At 44.9% G+C, this 17,470-nt stretch overlaps 1 protein-coding gene across 2 annotated transcripts in view; it reads left to right on the top strand.

Annotated features, from left to right (window-relative positions):
• The window catches only part of LOC135239562 (synaptic vesicle glycoprotein 2C-like), a 49,274-nt gene that overhangs the window by 18,563 nt on the left and 13,241 nt on the right, over positions 1 to 17,470 (top strand). For both annotated transcript variants that reach the window (XM_064308300.1, XM_064308299.1), the window contains exons 4-7: positions 5,614 to 5,794; positions 9,228 to 9,379; positions 16,174 to 16,307; positions 17,266 to 17,355. In XM_064308300.1, coding sequence (XP_064164370.1) covers positions 5,614 to 5,794; positions 9,228 to 9,379; positions 16,174 to 16,307; positions 17,266 to 17,355 — 557 coding nt within the window. The remainder of the gene's footprint in view (positions 1 to 5,613; positions 5,795 to 9,227; positions 9,380 to 16,173; positions 16,308 to 17,265; positions 17,356 to 17,470) is intronic.

Raw genomic sequence — 17,470 nt, 5'->3', positions numbered from 1 at the left:
GAATCTGGCATGGATACATCCATTAGCCACCGTTAAAATCCAGCTCAGTGTGGCTGGTAGACAAGACGGTCAGCAGCTGGTCAGTGTGATGCGTTACTGATGTGTTCCTGCTGCCTGCCAGCCCTGCCAGCCCTGCCAGCCGTGCCAGCCCTGCTCAGTGCTGCTTGGCCCACCGGTCCTCTCTGGAACTGGTCCTGTCACTGCTGATCATCGATCTGCCCCTTGGGTCCTGCTTGGGGGAAAAATCTAAAAAAAAAAAACAATCAGCTTCTCTCCTCCACTTGCAGTTGCAGTGCCACTGGGCACAGCTGCACATGACAAAGTTTTTGTTTTTCCCCTTTCCCCCTTTTTGTAGCAAGATGCATTATAATGGTCAGCATTTTATATAATGAGCTGTACAGCAAGCAGAATGAATTATAATGACAGTTATGAGGTGATATAATAAGCCATGAACTGAAATGTGTGATATGCTACAAGCTGATTACATACATATATATATATATATATATATACACACACATATATGATTTTGCACCATGTGTAATGTGTATGTGTGTGTGTGAATGTGTGTGCGTGCACATGCATGTGTGTGTATAATGTGTGTGTACGTGTGTGTGTGTGTGTGTGTGCATGCATGTGTGTGTATAATGAGTGCGTGTGTGTGAGTGTTCTGGATGGTCCTGTACTGTGTGTGTTGTGGTGTATGCTGGGTGTACAAATAGTGTTGTTGGTCATGTGGTGTGGTGTGTGTGTGTGACAGTATTTGTTGTTTTTTTGTGTGCAGTGCATGTATGTCAGATTTTATGTGTACAGTAGCGTGATGTTGCGTGTTGGTGTGTGTGTGTACAGTCATGTGTGTGTGTATGCGTAGTGTTTAGTACAGTATTGTTCTACGCATTATGATTTTGCACATGGTATGTGTAGGTGTATGTGTGTGTGTGTGTGTGTTTGTGAATGCATGTGTGTGTATAATGAGTGAGTGTGTGTGTGTGTACAGTATGTGTGTGTGTGTGTGTGTATGCATGTGTGTACAATGAGTGTGTGTGTGTGTGTGTGTGTGTGTGTGTTACAGTATGTGTGTGGGGGCTTGTCTGACAGCACCTCACAGGGCGATCGCACCGAGCGCACAATCAAGTGGGCTGGCATTTCGGCTGATGAGTCCCCCGCCTGCCGCGGTGGGCCGAGGCCTCCTCTGTAATCAGACTGTGAGCTCACGCTGTGCTCGCGGCTCCTCCGCCGTAATTACCAGGGGCCCTCGTCACGTCCCTCGCCCTGACGGGACGCCCAGGGCCTGCTCTCTCACACGCCGTCGAGCGGCCCCAGCCTGGGCACCTCTGACCTCCGGGCACGACGATGCAGAGACGTCATCCCAGGTCTTTGTGCGCTGTGTGGTGGAGCACGTAGGATTTTGCAAACCCAAACTAGCCCCCCACCCCCGCCCCAATTACCCTACCCACTCTGAGCGAAGTAACTCTTTGTGTGAGGGGTTAACTCAGCTTGCAGTTCTGATCTCCTCCATTGCAAATTTCCATTGCATTTATGTTCTTTAAATGCAGATTTAATGTTTTAGTCATAACATACCTGTTGCGAATTGCAACCAATAAGTATTATTCCCAATAATATAGCTGGAGACTTAACTTTAATCTTAACTGGAATTAACTGTATTTCTTGTTTTGATTTTGTTGCCTTTTAAGATCCAAGAAACTGGATTCAATTTGTGGTTATATTCCCCAGAAGTGGCAATTGTTTTCTTTCAGGTTTTTAACCTAATCACTCATCACTCATATTCCTCATCACTCATCATCTCATAAGTATTATTGTTTAACAAAAATAAATTAACAGAAAAAAACAGTGCACAAAAACAAACTTTGAATTGCACAGAAATGGTAACAAGAAAGATAATGTGATAATGCCTACAACATAAAAATAGAAGCATATGGTGAAGAAAAATACTAAAGCTATAAATAGGCATCTAATCACATGTAATTTTATTTTTAATCCAAGACTGAAAGGTATCCACCGAAGGTTGAGCTGTTTACACCTTGACAGATAACAACGGCAGCGTGGGGCATGCCTCAGCACGCAGTCTGCCTGCTTTCAGCGCTGAGAGGGAGTTCCCTTTCTCTCAAGTGGGATTTAATTTCCTCTCGGATTAGTCGTGCTGTAAAATTCACGCCTGGCACAACGTGGCCAATTTGGTCACAGATTTCCAAATGTAATTACTCAGAGCATGAAATGTCATTATTAGCAAACATTTTGCACTGCGGCTCCAGCGCAGGCCCGTGAATGGGAGTTTTACCTCTGGGAGCAGGGGATTATGGGAAGTCCCAGAGAGTTTCATTACAGGGAGAATTAGTCAGATGTTTCAGACTGTCGTCTTGCTCTCTTTGTCTGAGCACAAAGCAGAACAGCATAGCCAGATATCAGAACTAATTACCACAGCACTTCCAATGCTTTTGGCTCCTCCACATGTTTTCTGAAATAATCCCTCATTTGTTTAGGCAATGTTGTGATGCAGTATAATACAATATAATACAATAATTAATTTCAAATAGCTTATAGTATATATGCCTGTCTGCACTACATGGCCAAAAGTATGTGGACTCCTGACATCCAACATCTCATCCAAAATTATGGGCATTGAAATGGAGTCAAAACCATGAAAAACAGCCCCAGACCAAGGGGTGTGCAGACACTTTTGTTCATATAGTGCATCTGTCTGTCTGTCAATCATATGTGATGCAGTGATTGTTTTATCATGGAATATGAAAGGGGAGTAATGGACTGATAAAAATGTAGGTGGAATCATCCTTAGTTGCTGTGGAATATGAATATCAGACACTCTGTGACTTTGTTATATTTTGATCTGACAAGACAGGCTGAATGTGTTGAGCTTTGTGTTAGTTGTCTGGCTGTTATGAATACAGCTCCTCCTGACATTGTCAAGACTTCCAGTACACACTACAGCCCACAGGGAATACGCATGAACCCAGTTTGACCTCAGTAGATTAGAAATCCAATGAGTTTCAATATCTGGCAACGCCTGCTATTGAGGAAACAAGACGGGACTAAAGTCATAAAATAAATGAAGTGCTGGTCACAGCAATTGAACTGCCATTCATAAAAATAAAAAAATTGTAATTGCAATTAAATACATTTTTGCTATTCTAGCTATTATGCTGCTATATATAGTACTTGTTGAATAAAACCAGACATTTTAGTGGAGGATATTGTTAGCTCATGTTTAGCATTATTTGATTAATGTCAGCATTAGACTTCCAAAAATCAAGCCTCAAGCCAAGAGTTATAGGAACAACACTTTTTGGTTTGGGTCATTTGCCTTTACAGTATTGCATAATCATTTAACCTTTGTGGATAATTCTGTCAAGTGTTTCAATTTTAACTGCATTTAAGGGCTCATCATTGAAACACTACGGATCATTGTTTTTGGGTCTCTCCCTGGTGTTGAAATGGGAGAGCACGTCACAAGGAAAATACCTGTCTGCAACAGGTATTTCAGAACAGTCAGTGGCAGCGGTGGGTTCTCGTCTCTGTAAAGCACGGCGTAGGGTGCCACAGCATGTGACTAAATCATTAAAAAATATTTAAAGAGACTTTCTGACAAATCAAAATTTTTTAGTCAATGATGCATGATATAAATATGTTCATCCTTGCTGCGCTCGTCCAGTGCGTGTAGAAGACCCAATCATACTCTCTGGAGTTAACCTCGGTCTATGGCTGGAATGAGAGGATGGTTTTGAGCAGGGAGAGCAGTTCAGCAGCGCAGCATGAGCGTGTGCATAATGTGTGCCCACTCCTGCAGCTGTCAGGAGTAATGAATTACCGGCTGAGCCGCTGGCTGTCTCATCACGGCTGTACCCCTCGATAAGGAAACAAACTTCAGGATATCTCTCCAATCGAGATGTGGGGAAATAAAGCACCGCAGTCCGGAGTGGGGACTTGGGGGGGGTGTGGGGGGGGGGGGGGGTGCTGTGTTGCCAAATAATCTGTTTTCCTCTGCCACAAATCTGCATTTTTATTAGCGTATATCTTGGTTTAGGATGGATGCATGATGCAGTCATCACGCTTTTTTTTCCCATTACAGAGCGATCACCACAGCATCATCAACTAAACAAACCCATGGCTCCTGCAGGCTCAGCATTCACTTCTTGCGCAAGTTGTTTTCTGTGTGACGGGGGGGACAGAATGTTCTATTTCACGCCCAGCTAATTTTCCATTTTTATTTATTTTTTTGTACACAAATTATGTATCATTTAAATTGCGGTCATTATGTCAGCATTAGGGATGAATGAAAGAAATGGATTCAGGACAACTGCTGTGTTCACTGCTGTGCAGTGGTGTCACTATCATCAGTACAGCACTGCATAACGTATTGCCTGTAACAAAATGGCCATCGCTGTGGGACATGCTTGCATTTATCTATAAGAGCAGTTATGTTCTCAGTTCTGAACCACACCAATTTTACATGTCAAAAATAAAAGGCTTGAAACTAAAATAAAAAAGACAAAAATGTAAAAATATTTAAATCAAATATAGACCTGTATAATCCATCAGTACCTTTTTATGTATTAGGATGTGTTCAATTTCGGTTGGTTCCATAAAGACAATACAAGTATGAATGAATTGGTTGCTAAATCTGCTGTAATTCATTCATATTCTGAATGGTTCCTGAAACTGGCAAGTTGAGGATGCATGTACCCATGAACCCATACTATAATTTAGAGAAATCTTGCCTCTCTGTCTCATACACAGCATAGCGGGACACGCTATACAAGAGCACAGTGCCACAAGGAAACTCAGAAATGTCGGTGGTGGGAAGCTCACACAGTGACTCTGTTTGCAGTAAATGGAGATGCAGATAAGGCAGGGGTTGAAAATGCTAAATTGGTATCAGCCAAAGAGAAGTACTTAATTGAATTTATGGACACTGTCTGATATGGTTTCTTCAGCACAGAGCGTAACAGGTTCCTCTGATTAAATTTGTGACCTTCTGGTCTACGGTCAAACTGGGGACACTCATTCCATTTAAGAGGTTGGGATATTTATGTCAACCATCTTACCTAATTCAATCAACACAGAGAAGCATTACCAATTCTATGGGGGTTGGGCTGGAGGGGTTTGTGTGATCAAGGCCATCCAAATGAAAGCATTTTTCTAATTATTAAGGCGTAGCTTATGGTATCCTTTGGGTGATTATATTTATTTAAGTTTTACTAGTCACATCATTTTGCTGCTTTGTAATACTAATACAGTAGTTCACTAAACCAACAGTCATTTTGAAATTTGTCACAAAAGGAAATGAAATAAAACCAAATGACCTCATTCAGATGAACACAGTTAGGACAGGATGTTCACAAGGTTACATGAGCTGCCTGCTGTGAATATTTTACAGCTTGAATTTATCATACCAGGCTGTCCATTTACCAGGGACAATTTTTGTTATACACAGCCTGCTGCCTCCTGTGACATATTGTATTGTAATAGGGTCGTACCGGTGACCAGCTCTGTTGACCCCATATGTGTTGGCAGCTTCATGTCTGTGCTCACTCTTCTTTCTGCCCACCCCCCCCCCCCTTTCTTGTGTGTCCACAGGCAGCATCGTGTACCTGGGGATGATGGTGGGGGCGTTCTTCTGGGGGGGTCTGTCCGACAAGGTGGGCCGTCGACAGGCCCTCCTCGTCTGCATGTCTGTCAACGGATTCTTTGCCTTCCTCTCCTCCTTCGTGCAGGGCTACAGTGTCTTCCTTTTCTGCCGCATGCTCTCAGGGTTTGGGTGAGTAGTACCTCACAACCGCAGGTCTTCTTTAGCTCCTATCGGCAGGTCAAGTTTCCGTCACCAAAATAAAATCGAAAGAGTTTTCCTGCACAGTGAATTCCAATACGACCGCCTTGATCGTTTTTTGTGCCACTTTAACAAGAATGAGAGCGATGTTAGAAAAGATTTTCGTCAGTTTCAAAAGAGTTGCACACAGTGGATTACCGTCATCTGAGCATGCAATGGCACCACTACTCCAGAGAGGCACTGTAGCATAATAAAACCAAATGGACCTTGGGGACAAGGTGATGACGACAAACAAGAAAACTACTGGGCTGCTCAATGCTCCATGAAAATAGCAACAACGCAGACCTGCATATGAATGTATTCAACCTAGGAATTGAATTCATTTTAAAACACCATTTTCAGCAATCTTCCTCTAGCCCAAAGTGAATTGTAATAAGATAAGAATTTCCAATAAGATTCATCCACATATGACATCAAAGTGAATATACTATGCAATATCACATTACATACCATGGCTGTTATTTGCCTTTCATTCAAAGCACAATGATCATTTTACTGTCAGTGATAATTCTGTACTGCCCCTGGACTTGAATGGGATCCTACCTGATCCTGTGATTGCAATAAACTCTTTCCCCACCGAGGTCTGCCCTTAATACAACAAGACTCTGGGCAGAACCCTCGAAAGCCTTCTGGAATATTCTATTTCACTTATAGAAAGAGATAACTTGCTTTCTTTTTTTGCTCCAGACTTTGACCCAAATGCACATTTATGTCTGTCCTGCAAGGACTGCCATGTGATGGAACACAACAGAGACAATTTTAGTTGTCTGGCCCTAGTCCATATCCTCTGTGGGAAAGAAATGGTGCAGATGAGCAAATGCATCACAGTACTTCATGAGTAATGGAATCTGTTTTTCTCCTTACATTTTTGTAACATGCATCACTTGTTCCAACAGCATCTGCCAACTATATAGACTTGACTTATGTTTTTAGCTTTGGTTCCAAGTGAAGAGTGCTTTAATGTTTGTCCACCTGTAGTGCTTCAGTAGGTAAAAATATTACTCAACATTTCATGGTTTCTTTAAGTTGACAGGCTATAACAGTGAGTCACCAAAGTTGGTAGGGATTGGTTGAAGTTGGAAGAGTTGGCTGTTATATTTGAAACCTGGTCCAGACTCATAATCATTTGATTTGAGTTATCCAAATGAGTGTTGCTGTTATTTCAAACTCCTGTATAGCCTTTCTGATCAGTGAGCTAGACATATATGTCTGCAGAGTTCTTGGCAAATCAGAAGTATGTTTGGGAATATTAATAAGGAACTTGTTTCAGAAATCGGAAGGATTTACTGTGTACTTATTACTACTTAAGCACCTATTGCCACTTTTGGCATAGAGTAGTTAGTTGTTGGTTGTAATGTTTTCTGTGACAGAAGATTTCTTTTTTCGTCATCATGGTATTATAATTTTTTTCTGAAATTACGTCACTGTTGGTTCCCTATGTGAGTACTCAAGGGCAGTGCTCTAGCAGCCTCAACTCCAATGCTTCAAAACCCTAGAAAGAGGACATCCTGGAATACATTGCTGATCATAGTACAAGATTGAAAGACAGTCTGTGTACTGGAGATCCCAAAATCATGTAAAGTGTTTCCTCCCTTGGATAGACAGTCACAATGAAGACCCTTGGATTGCTTAATGTACTGTCTGAAATTCTTGCTGTATAGGAGAGCTCGCTCACCCAATTGTATTTTTTTACATTTAAAAACATGCTTTATTTATACCGCAATATTTTTACAAGAACAGTGACACCGGAAAGATGAAGTACTTTGAAACTAGAATAAAAAAAACAGCAGAGCAATATCCTATAAGAGAAGCAGGCTGGTACTTGGAAACATTCATCATGCTTGACAGAAATCTTCTTCAGGGAAGCAGTTTACAATGAGCTCTCCTATCTCATACTAGAATCAGTTCAACAGGATTCACATACCAAGGATATGGAACCATATACGTGTACACTGGAGCTTCATCATGTCATCTTTCAAAAGCCTCTCTTTCTCTTGGTAATAGTCTCCCCTTGACTGATAATGCATTGCACCAGCTGGATCAATACCGGGAGCACTGCTTGTTTCTTACACTGCCAGAATCTATTTCAGCACCTCACATAAAGAGGAAGTACATTTTTTAAAGCATTTTATTTAGTGAGTTATCATTTACACTACTATTTTCAAGAGTATGTGGACACCTGAACATCACACCCATATGTACTTGTTGAACATCTCATTCCAAAACCATGGGCATTAATATATATTTGGACCCCCCTTTACTGCTGTAACAGCCTCCACTCTTCTGGGAAGGCTTTCCGGTAGATTGTCAAACATGGTTGCGCGGATTCGCTTCCATTCAGCCACAAGAGCTTTAGTGAGATTGGGCAGTGATGTTGGGCATAAGGCCTGGCCAGATACTTCCTCCCCTTTCAGGAAAAGCATGGACAAATTAGTTGTGAGAGCTGAAGTGTAATTGGTGAGACTTGCCCAACTGCCAGAGGGAAGTGCTGGTCTCCTGTTTCCTTGGCACAATTACCATACAAGCCAGACTATCTCTGCTTTCTTCTTTTTTTTTTTCCCTTTTTTGGCCAGCTTGGAGTCGCACTGCTCTACTTCCTTTAATCAAATTTGTTTGCTCTGTGAAGTTGGGTCAAATGGGTCAACCCCTTGATTTGAAGGACCCATTATGCTAAATGTCAACTTTTTTGAAGTGGAAGACTAAGATAGAGAGACCAATAAGCTGAATTCAGCCTTGAATGCAAATCAGGGTTCTTATGATTATGCATTGCAGGTTTATCTTTACTAAAATGTATAAATAATGAAAAGAGGTCTGCATGTCAGGTTTAACATATTTAATGTATTTATTTATGTATGGTTAATATCATATCTATGGCTTTCCTGACAATAGGAAGGCTATTTTCCAATGAATATACTGCATTTCTGTGATAAAGAATTTGATAAAAAAGTTTTGAAGGGGAAGTCAGAAAATGTAAACAAAAAAAAATCATTAATGTGGTATAATGTAACATGAGTATTTTTGAGTCTGACACATACATCTAAAGCTTGCTTCATCTTTTGGGTATGTCAGTGTTTCAAGGCTCTGACACTTTTGAAGGTTATTCAAAAGGTTATTCTGTCGGGATGTCATAAAACCATATTTTTCTCGTTTCCTGAAAAGTTTTATGACAGTGACAATGAAGTATAATATAATCTCATTATAATCTCAATATAAAGCATGTCAACCATTAGTAGAGCATGTCAGTAAAGCATATGAGTATTACATCAGTGGCACCCAGTTTAAAACGTTGGTATGTTTTCTGGCCACCCCTCCCCCTTGTTTGAATGGTACACTCCGCTGACTGCCTCTCTGTGGTCTCCTGCAGGATTGGAGGAGCGGTGCCCATCGTGTTCTCCTTCTTCTCGGAGGTGCTGGCACGGGAGAAGAGGGGAGAACACCTGAGCTGGCTGTGCATGTTCTGGATGATCGGGGGCATCTACGCCTCCGCGATGGCCTGGGCCATCATCCCCCATTACGGTGAGCGCCATCTGACGCCATCCTTTCACACCGTCGCAATGCTAGTGACACTGTATGAGAACTCTGTGTTTGGTTGGATGTGCCCAGGACTCTTTTATTGGTTTATTGGGGTTGGTGGGAGTATGAGTCTTGATGAACCTCACACTCAATGCAGTTGCAAATCGCTGACTCCTGTGATCCAATCAGAATACTTTGCTCTCAATAACAAAGCACTGTTATTGGCTCAAGTCAGTGAGTCAGCAATGACCCATTCTGGGGTTCATAAAGACCTCACTTGTTCTGAATTTCATTGAAAAATCGCATTTCTCATGGAGCACTCAGCCATATTGAGTTGACAATAAAACTAGATGGATTGAGAGAGGAGACAGAATACCCGGACAGCCTCCTCCCTGCGTGCTGCACCTTCAATATCCGGAGTGCACACGGTGCAGTGGAAACAGTGAAATTAAAGCAGTGCAGGCTGAAATGGCTTAATGGACCGACTGGAATGGAATGAGTGGAGCTAAATCACACCGTGTGCCCAGGTTTGGGAGACGGAACGTACTGTTAACAGGCATTTGGCTGCCTCAGGTGCGGTCGTCTTTACTCCAGTAAACGACTGGGGCATAAATTCAAACGACACGCAGGCACTGCCTGCGTCCCTGGGAACAGGAGATCTTAATAAGAGAGGATGGCAGGTGCCGCGTAGCTACACGTCGCGTATCGGACCATACTCTTAGTGAAGCATCGCGGAGCTGGCGAAGGAGCCGGGGCGAGGCTCTGCCCCGCCCCGCGCGGCGGCGGCGACGGCGTCTGTCTGAGAGGCCGGAGACGGCGAGGACGCGGGCGGCCGGTGATTAATGTCGCCCGCGCCGGGAATATTTCATGGATGACAGCGCGTCGCCGAGAGTGGGCCGACGAGCCTGAGCGATGTCATTTCCTCCCGCGCCTCGAGAGAAATCCGCTTAGTGATAACGCTGCTTAAATAAACAGTCAAAATGATAAAACACGACTGAATAAAACCAGGTAAAATATTAATACCCACGTGATTATTGATATTCACACTGCTAATTATAATAAAGCCAAAATATGTGACAGGACGTAAGCATGTTAGTCACCTCACGTGCTTACATTCCCGATCGATACTAGTTAGGGTTGCTCTTTGCCAAGTAAAACTAGAGCATTCTGTAATTCATGAACGGCCTGTGTCTGTACGCCATAGTGTTCGCCATCTTGCCCATCCCACTCATGGAGCGTACTGTATACAGGATCATGTTTATAGTCCCGATAGTCACAGCAGAGAGAGCGGGGTGACCCTCCCAGCAGACCCTGCAGCCCGGCGGGTGAGAGAACGCGCTCTCTGTGTGATTTACGCTGCCTCTCAGCAGGTAACCTACGCTGGGCGGGCTCCCACATGCTCCCCAGAATCCACAGGCTTGACAAGGAGAGCTGTCAGAGGCTCAGCTTTTGAAGTGATGTTCACACAGGAGAGAGAGTGCAGCATGCTGTGGGCGTGCTGGCCAGTGGACAGCATGCAAACAGCAAATTCTGTATTAATAGAAAATACAAATGTCATATTTTTTCATTTCCTTTTTATATCGAGAAGTTCTGTCAGCTCTCATGGTATTTGCTCTTCCATGTACTCCGGTTTCCTCCCACAGTCTAAAGACATGCATGTAGGCTAATTGGAGACTCTAAATTGCCCATAGGTGTGAGTGTGTGAGTCAATGGTGTGTGAATGGTGTGTGTGCCCTGCGATATACTGGCGGCCTGTCCATGGTGTATTCCTGTCCTCTTGCATGCTGGGATAGGCTCCAGCACCCCCCGTGACCCTGACCAGGATAAGCGGATATAGATAATGGATGGAAATGGGCTGCTTGGCACACTGTGTAAAGTATCACGTCTGAGCATTAAGCTTGCCTATTGGCCAAGGCTCCACGTATTGCCATTGCTTAAAAACAGAGAACATTGCACATATGAGTTCTTGTGCAGGTCATACGCCCAGGCAGACCTTGACGCATGAATGTATTGTGACTGTCTCAGTCCCATCAAGGTCACAGATAGGCGTTTTGGAGCTCAGCGCAGTGACATCATCCTCTTCTGCATGCAACGGCAAGCGCAGTCGTTACAGTATTAATGGACGGGGGTAACAGGCTCGTAAAGTTAAATGTGACCGATGTGTCCCCCCTTGGGGAAGCAGCACAGACGCCTTTGAAGAGGGAAAATAATGTTCAAGGCCTTGCAAGCCTCGTAGACCGTTTCCTAAAAATCACACCGTGCTCATAAGCTTTTTCCGAAGTAGGCATCTGGACGCCAAGAAACCGTCCTCCCATTATAATGTCTAGCGCGGCTCTGTAGCTAAGGCGCGCGTGATTCAGAGAGCTCGGCCAGGGAAGCATCCATCACCGGGCTGCTGTGACAGTGAAGTCTCCCCGTTAACGCATGTGTGTGGAGGGAGGGATTTAATTACTGCAGGCTGTCATTGATTTTGCAGGAAGGAGTAGGACCCCGGAGTGGGAGGGAGAGGGGGGGGGGGGGGGGGGGGGGCGGCACGGACCGTAAAACACTTTCTCCCCTCTCCGTCGCCATGGCTTTTCTTCCCTCTGCCTTCGAGAGCTTTGGCTCATAATTGAGGTCAATTGATTAGCTGTTCTCATCTGGAGTCTTTTTCTCTTTTTTTTTTTTACCGTCGACGGCCCGGCGAGCGAAGTTGGTTCTGCCGCAATGCTTTTGCCGTCGCCTGAACAGGGGGAAGGGCTGGAGGACTGTGCGTCCTCTTCTCTCCTCTCCTCTCCTCTCCTCTGCTCTCCCCTCCTATCCTCTCCTCTCCTCTCCCCTCCTCTGCTCTCCCCTCCTCTCCTCTCCTCTCCTGTCCTCTGCTCTCCTCTCCTCTCCCCTCCCCTCCTCTCCTATCCTATCCTCTCCCCTCCTCTCCTCCCTCTCCCTCCTCCTGCTCTCTCTCTCTCCTCTCCTCTCTCTCCTCCCTCTCTCCTCTCCTTTCCCTCCTCTCCTTCCTCCCTCTCCTCTCCCTCCCTCTCCCTCCCCTCCTCTCCCCTCCCCTCCTCTCCTCTCCTCTCCTCTCCCCTCCTCTCCCCTCCCTCTCCTCCTCCCCTCCCCTCCCCTCCCCTCCCTCCTCCCTCTCATCTCCTCCCTCTTCTCTCCTCTCCTTTCCTCTCCTCCCCTCTTCTCTCCTCTCCTTTCCTCTCCTCCCCTCTCCCCTCCCCTCCTGTCCTCTCCTCTCCGGGGGAGCCCGCTCCAGCGGTGTCGGCTCTGCGGGTGCGGGGCAGCGTCGGTCGGTGCGCTGGGCGTCCCACCAGCAGGTCTGAGTCAGTGGTTTGTGTCCAAGGACTTTGCAGGCGAGCCCGGCGCGGGCGCATTAATCTCCGGGGGCCCCACCGACTCAGTCAGCCGTTCGCCCCAGTCAATTATACACATAATCCCCGTAATGAGATTTTCAATGGCATGGACTAAGCGCTCCAGCTCCCGGGCTTGCGGGTACAAGGCAATTACGCAAGCGCATCCCTTAGTGTCAGTGCGAGGAATCCTGACATCCTTAAGTTCCCGTCCCCGTCCCCCCCCCCCGGCGACGCCCTGGGATACTCAGCCACAGGGTCACACCCACCCACACTGGACGGAGAGTCGGGGAGAGGGGGCGGCATTTGTTGTAATGACGTCAGTGACTGAACTATGGAAGATCACATGTGTATGTTTGTGTAGGCTCTATACATACACACTGCACGGAGCACATAATGTTAGTTCGAGTGAAACTGATTGTATTCTTGTCATGGACACACATATTCTTTCTCTCTGTCTCTTTCTTGTTCTCTCTCTCTCTCTCTCTATCTTTCACACACACACACACACACACACACACACACACACACACACACACACACACACACTCATTTACTTGTAAAATGATTCCACATTTCACCTTTACTGATAATGGCTGCCTCCTGGTATTTTGTGTAATACTGAGTATTTGAGTCACAGTAGATTAATTAATTGCAGTTTCCAGCCTCTAATCCCATCTTCAGTTGATAATAGCATTATTCTGTGAAATGATGCACTGAGGAACAGACTCAGTGTTACTGTGGTGGAGCAAGCTTGTAGGAGGTTAGGTTGCAATGTCATTTCAATACTGATGCTGGTTTCGATGAGGAAATAGAAAAAGATGAAATCATTCTTAATATCTTTATTAAATGAATAATAGTGAAATCATTAGACATGCACAACGTGCTTTGGTTCATTGGTTTCATTCCCTCCTTTGTCAAATATAATATTTTAATTTGGATCATTTTAAATAAAAAAATTCAAGACAGCCTTGGCAGTGTTAAATCTCGTTACAGTACACATGCCGTTCCCCATAGCAGAAACATTAGCATTTTTATTTGACTTGACATGGTTTCTCAGCAGTACTTGTACCAAGAAGGTTGTAAATTCAGTTCCAAAGGACTGTCACTGTACAACTGAGCCAGATACAGCACATTTCCACATTTCCCTCATGATATTATATCAATACGTTAATGTGTTACCTCAACAATAGTGTCTGAAATGCTATAATGGATCAGGTTTCAGTTTGTACAGTTCTAGCCAAATGACGTAAAGATTAAGGTGATCACCTATATTACTGTATAGCACAATGTACAGTACAACACTTTGCTTAGACACAGAGCTAATCTTATTTTAGTACTTCACAGGCAAAAACAAAAATACAACTGAGGCTAACTGAAAAAAACAGCGATACATTTCAGGAAGTGTTTTGCTCTTTATGAGGGCTAAATGCTCAGTGAATATAGATAAAGTAAAGATTTAGAATCAGATCAGAATCAGAATCGAATTTATTGCCAAGTACATTTACACATACGAGGAATTTGCTTTGATCAACACACCGAGGCAGCCATCTGCGGCGCCAACTTAATAGGAATTAGCTCCTCTGTTCCTTGGTTCTTCCTCTACACAGCCTGAACTTGCTGACACATCCTCCACTGCAGACAGAGTGTGTGATTCATGTATTCATCTTTGCTGCCCAGTGGAGTGAGAAGGTGATATTGAGCAGGAGGGAGGCCTGCTTTCTCTCGCTCTCTCTCTCTCTCTCTCTCTCTCTCTCTCTCTCTCTCTTTCTGTTTCTCTCTCTCTCTCTCTCTCTTTCGCTCTCTCTGTATCCCCTGTACCAAAGTGATCCCAACAATGCGGTGGGGCATGAGATACAACAATCCCCCACGCTAGGGCACAACCCTGGAAGATTGATCGGGCCTGGCTGGGCCTCGGGAGGGAACGAGGGTGCAGTTTGAGCGCAGTTCCTTTCCAAAATAAGTCATTTCAAACTGCTCCCTTCCCCAAACGCCCTCTGCAAAGCTTCAGTCGTACACTGCCCTAGCCGTAGCATTGCTGGAGAAGCACTGTCACTTACGAGTCTTTTGATGTCCATCAGGTCTTCACGCTGCAATGGCGCCTGATAATGATCTCACACCTCGCCTCACCTCACAGACCAAAGGGCTGAAATCTCATATCCTGCTCGCCCGCATTGGAAAGCAAAGGCAGACGCTTTAGATAACAGGCTTCCTCCCTTTCTATCTGGGCTCAAGTCCCTGAATGATCTCAGCAGTGAGGCAGCAGAACAGCACCGAGTGAGACAAGCTGTGCTGCTGGTGTGGGAGTCGCTATTCAAGAGGGACCTGGTCTGGTAAGAGCTCTGCTCCAATACCCTGCGGATGTGCTTTTGACCCACAGGCCCACTAAAAGCATAAGCTTTGGCTACAACAAATTCATTTGAACATGCGCATAGGTCCTCTTGCCTGTGCATTTCCAGTTTGTGTGTGTGTGTGTGTGTGTGTATCTTTGCTTTGTGTGTATGGGCGCTTATTCATTTCCAGTGATCCTTGGGAAGGCCACACATTGTCTGCCCATCTTTACATAGAAATCTCACTATTGTTAGATGTTTTGCCGAAGGGGGATATTTCCTTGGAAACCCGTGTAACAGCCTTGTGCTGAATAGAAAGGGGATTAATGAGGGACCGTTACTGGCCAAGGTTACCATCCCATAATGTGCAAGCCTCTGTTGCCCCCTCACTCTGATAAACCCAGTGAAAGCTTGTCGGTCACAAGCCCGTATTTAAATGGCGCTGTTGGAGTGCAGTTGGTTGAAAGGTAGGGCGCAATATTGCGGGAACCTTGTTGTGGAAGCACTTCTGAGGCAGCGCACTGAGATCTCGAGAAACTAGGGAAGCAGTCTAATCGTAACAGAAAGTGACTTTGAAGCATATTTCTCTCATATCCATTCTGGTCATCTGCGGTGATATTTGGATATTGCATTGGCATGAAGTAACAGTCTGAAAGAGACATTTTTAAGATAAATCAGGTGAGCAGGAAGCAGCCGATATAGAAAATTACATTTACAACTTTTCTTTTTGCTACACACAGTAAGCATGGAACCATACTCCTCTGTTTTACATATAAAATGGTCTGTCACTGTTGAACTTGCCTCTGGAACACTAACGCAAATATTTATGCTGTTTGAAATGACTTTTCTTTCCTTTTAACACCATATCTAAACTCTGATGATGTTTACCTGTTAGCAAACACAAAGGCATTTGTCCCTAGTTTTATTTATGCCAATTGGATATTAAATATTTAACAGTTGTTCTTTAGCTCTGCTCTGAAAATAATCTGTTTACAGAAGGTTCCACACAAAGTTGCTCTATGTTCACACGGTAGGGTAAATGTGCCCCATACAGCTTTGTTTTAGCAGTGTGTGTTGGAGCATGGAGGGGGGTCTGGCCCTTAATAGTGATGATGCTGTTTTCTCGGTACAGGCTGGAGTTTCAGCATGGGCTCGGCCTACCAGTTCCACAGCTGGAGGGTGTTTGTGGTGGTCTGCGCCCTGCCCTGCGTCTGCGCCGTCGTGACTCTCACCTTCATGCCCGAGAGCCCCAGGTTCTTCCTCGAGGTAAAGAGAAAGCCGTCAGACGAGAAAACAACGTCTTCGGTGCTCCGCATCGAGGCCTTCATTTAAGTGTGCGTTCAGAAGCTGTGCTACCTGCGTACATTAGAGGCTGTATGCAAATCTTAGCACCTAAGGAAAAGATCCCTTTCATCGTAGCTGAATGACTAATGACCTGTTTAATTAAGGAATGATAATACTGTAAACTACACGCTGTGTGAGCTGTTCAAAATGATACATGATCAAAAATGCCTTACTTCCATTTAAGTGTCTGGAAAGCTTAAAGAAAGTTTGAGAAATCTTTCGCATAAATATACTTCTGTAAAAGAGAATTACGGCTACTGGGTGGCTCATTTGAATAAGGCACCATGCTGTGGTGCATGAATGAGCGCCATAGTCTTGGATAAAATCCAGGCCGTGGCAGTGCTTACTGCAACTGTAGGTTTCATAGAGCGATGCACAATTGGTGATTATGTCGCCCAGGGTATGGGAGTGTTCAGTCGGTTATAGGTCTGCATTTCAAAGCTCTCCAGCGACCCCTGCTGTTCAGTCAGGTGTCAGTAGGCTGCATGTCAGAGGCGCATATGTCTTCCTCTGACTCCACTCTATGCGAGATTGGCTGTAGTCTGTGGTGTGAAAAGAAGCAGCTGGCGACTCCACGTGTTTCAGAGGAGAACCGCAGATGAACCCTGAATCAGCAGTGGGGCTTGTGCATAAGCACGGCTGTGGTTGCAAATAATTTATAACAAAAAGTTTACTAGAAACATTTATTTAAAAACATGAATGTGTACAGTTATTACAATGGAATACTTTGACGGAGGTTTCGGCAGAAAATTAAGCCGAGAGAACTGCATGCTGACATGATGACACCTTGGCAGTCTCCGCGGAGGAACCTGACACTTCATTTAGATCTCCTCCGTCAGTGCCAGTCCCCACAAACCCGTCCTTTCCTTTTCCTGCTCAGGTGGGGAAGCACGATGAGGCCTGGATGGTGCTCAAGCGCATCCACGACACCAACATGCGAGCACGCGGGGAGCCAGAGAAAGTGTTCACCGTGAGTCTCCCGCCCTGCTCTGCGCTTCGTCCTGCGGCTAACGCCACAGCGTAGCACGCTAACCACCGCTTTAGTGATCACTTTTTAAACTGCGTTCTCACAGATGCAAACAAAG

Source organism: Anguilla rostrata, chromosome 14, assembly GCF_018555375.3.
Source record: "Anguilla rostrata isolate EN2019 chromosome 14, ASM1855537v3, whole genome shotgun sequence".
Classification (NCBI taxonomy): Eukaryota; Metazoa; Chordata; class Actinopteri; order Anguilliformes; family Anguillidae; genus Anguilla; species Anguilla rostrata.
Note: the sequence above shows the minus strand (reverse complement) of the source record. Positions and strands in the feature narration are given on the sequence as shown.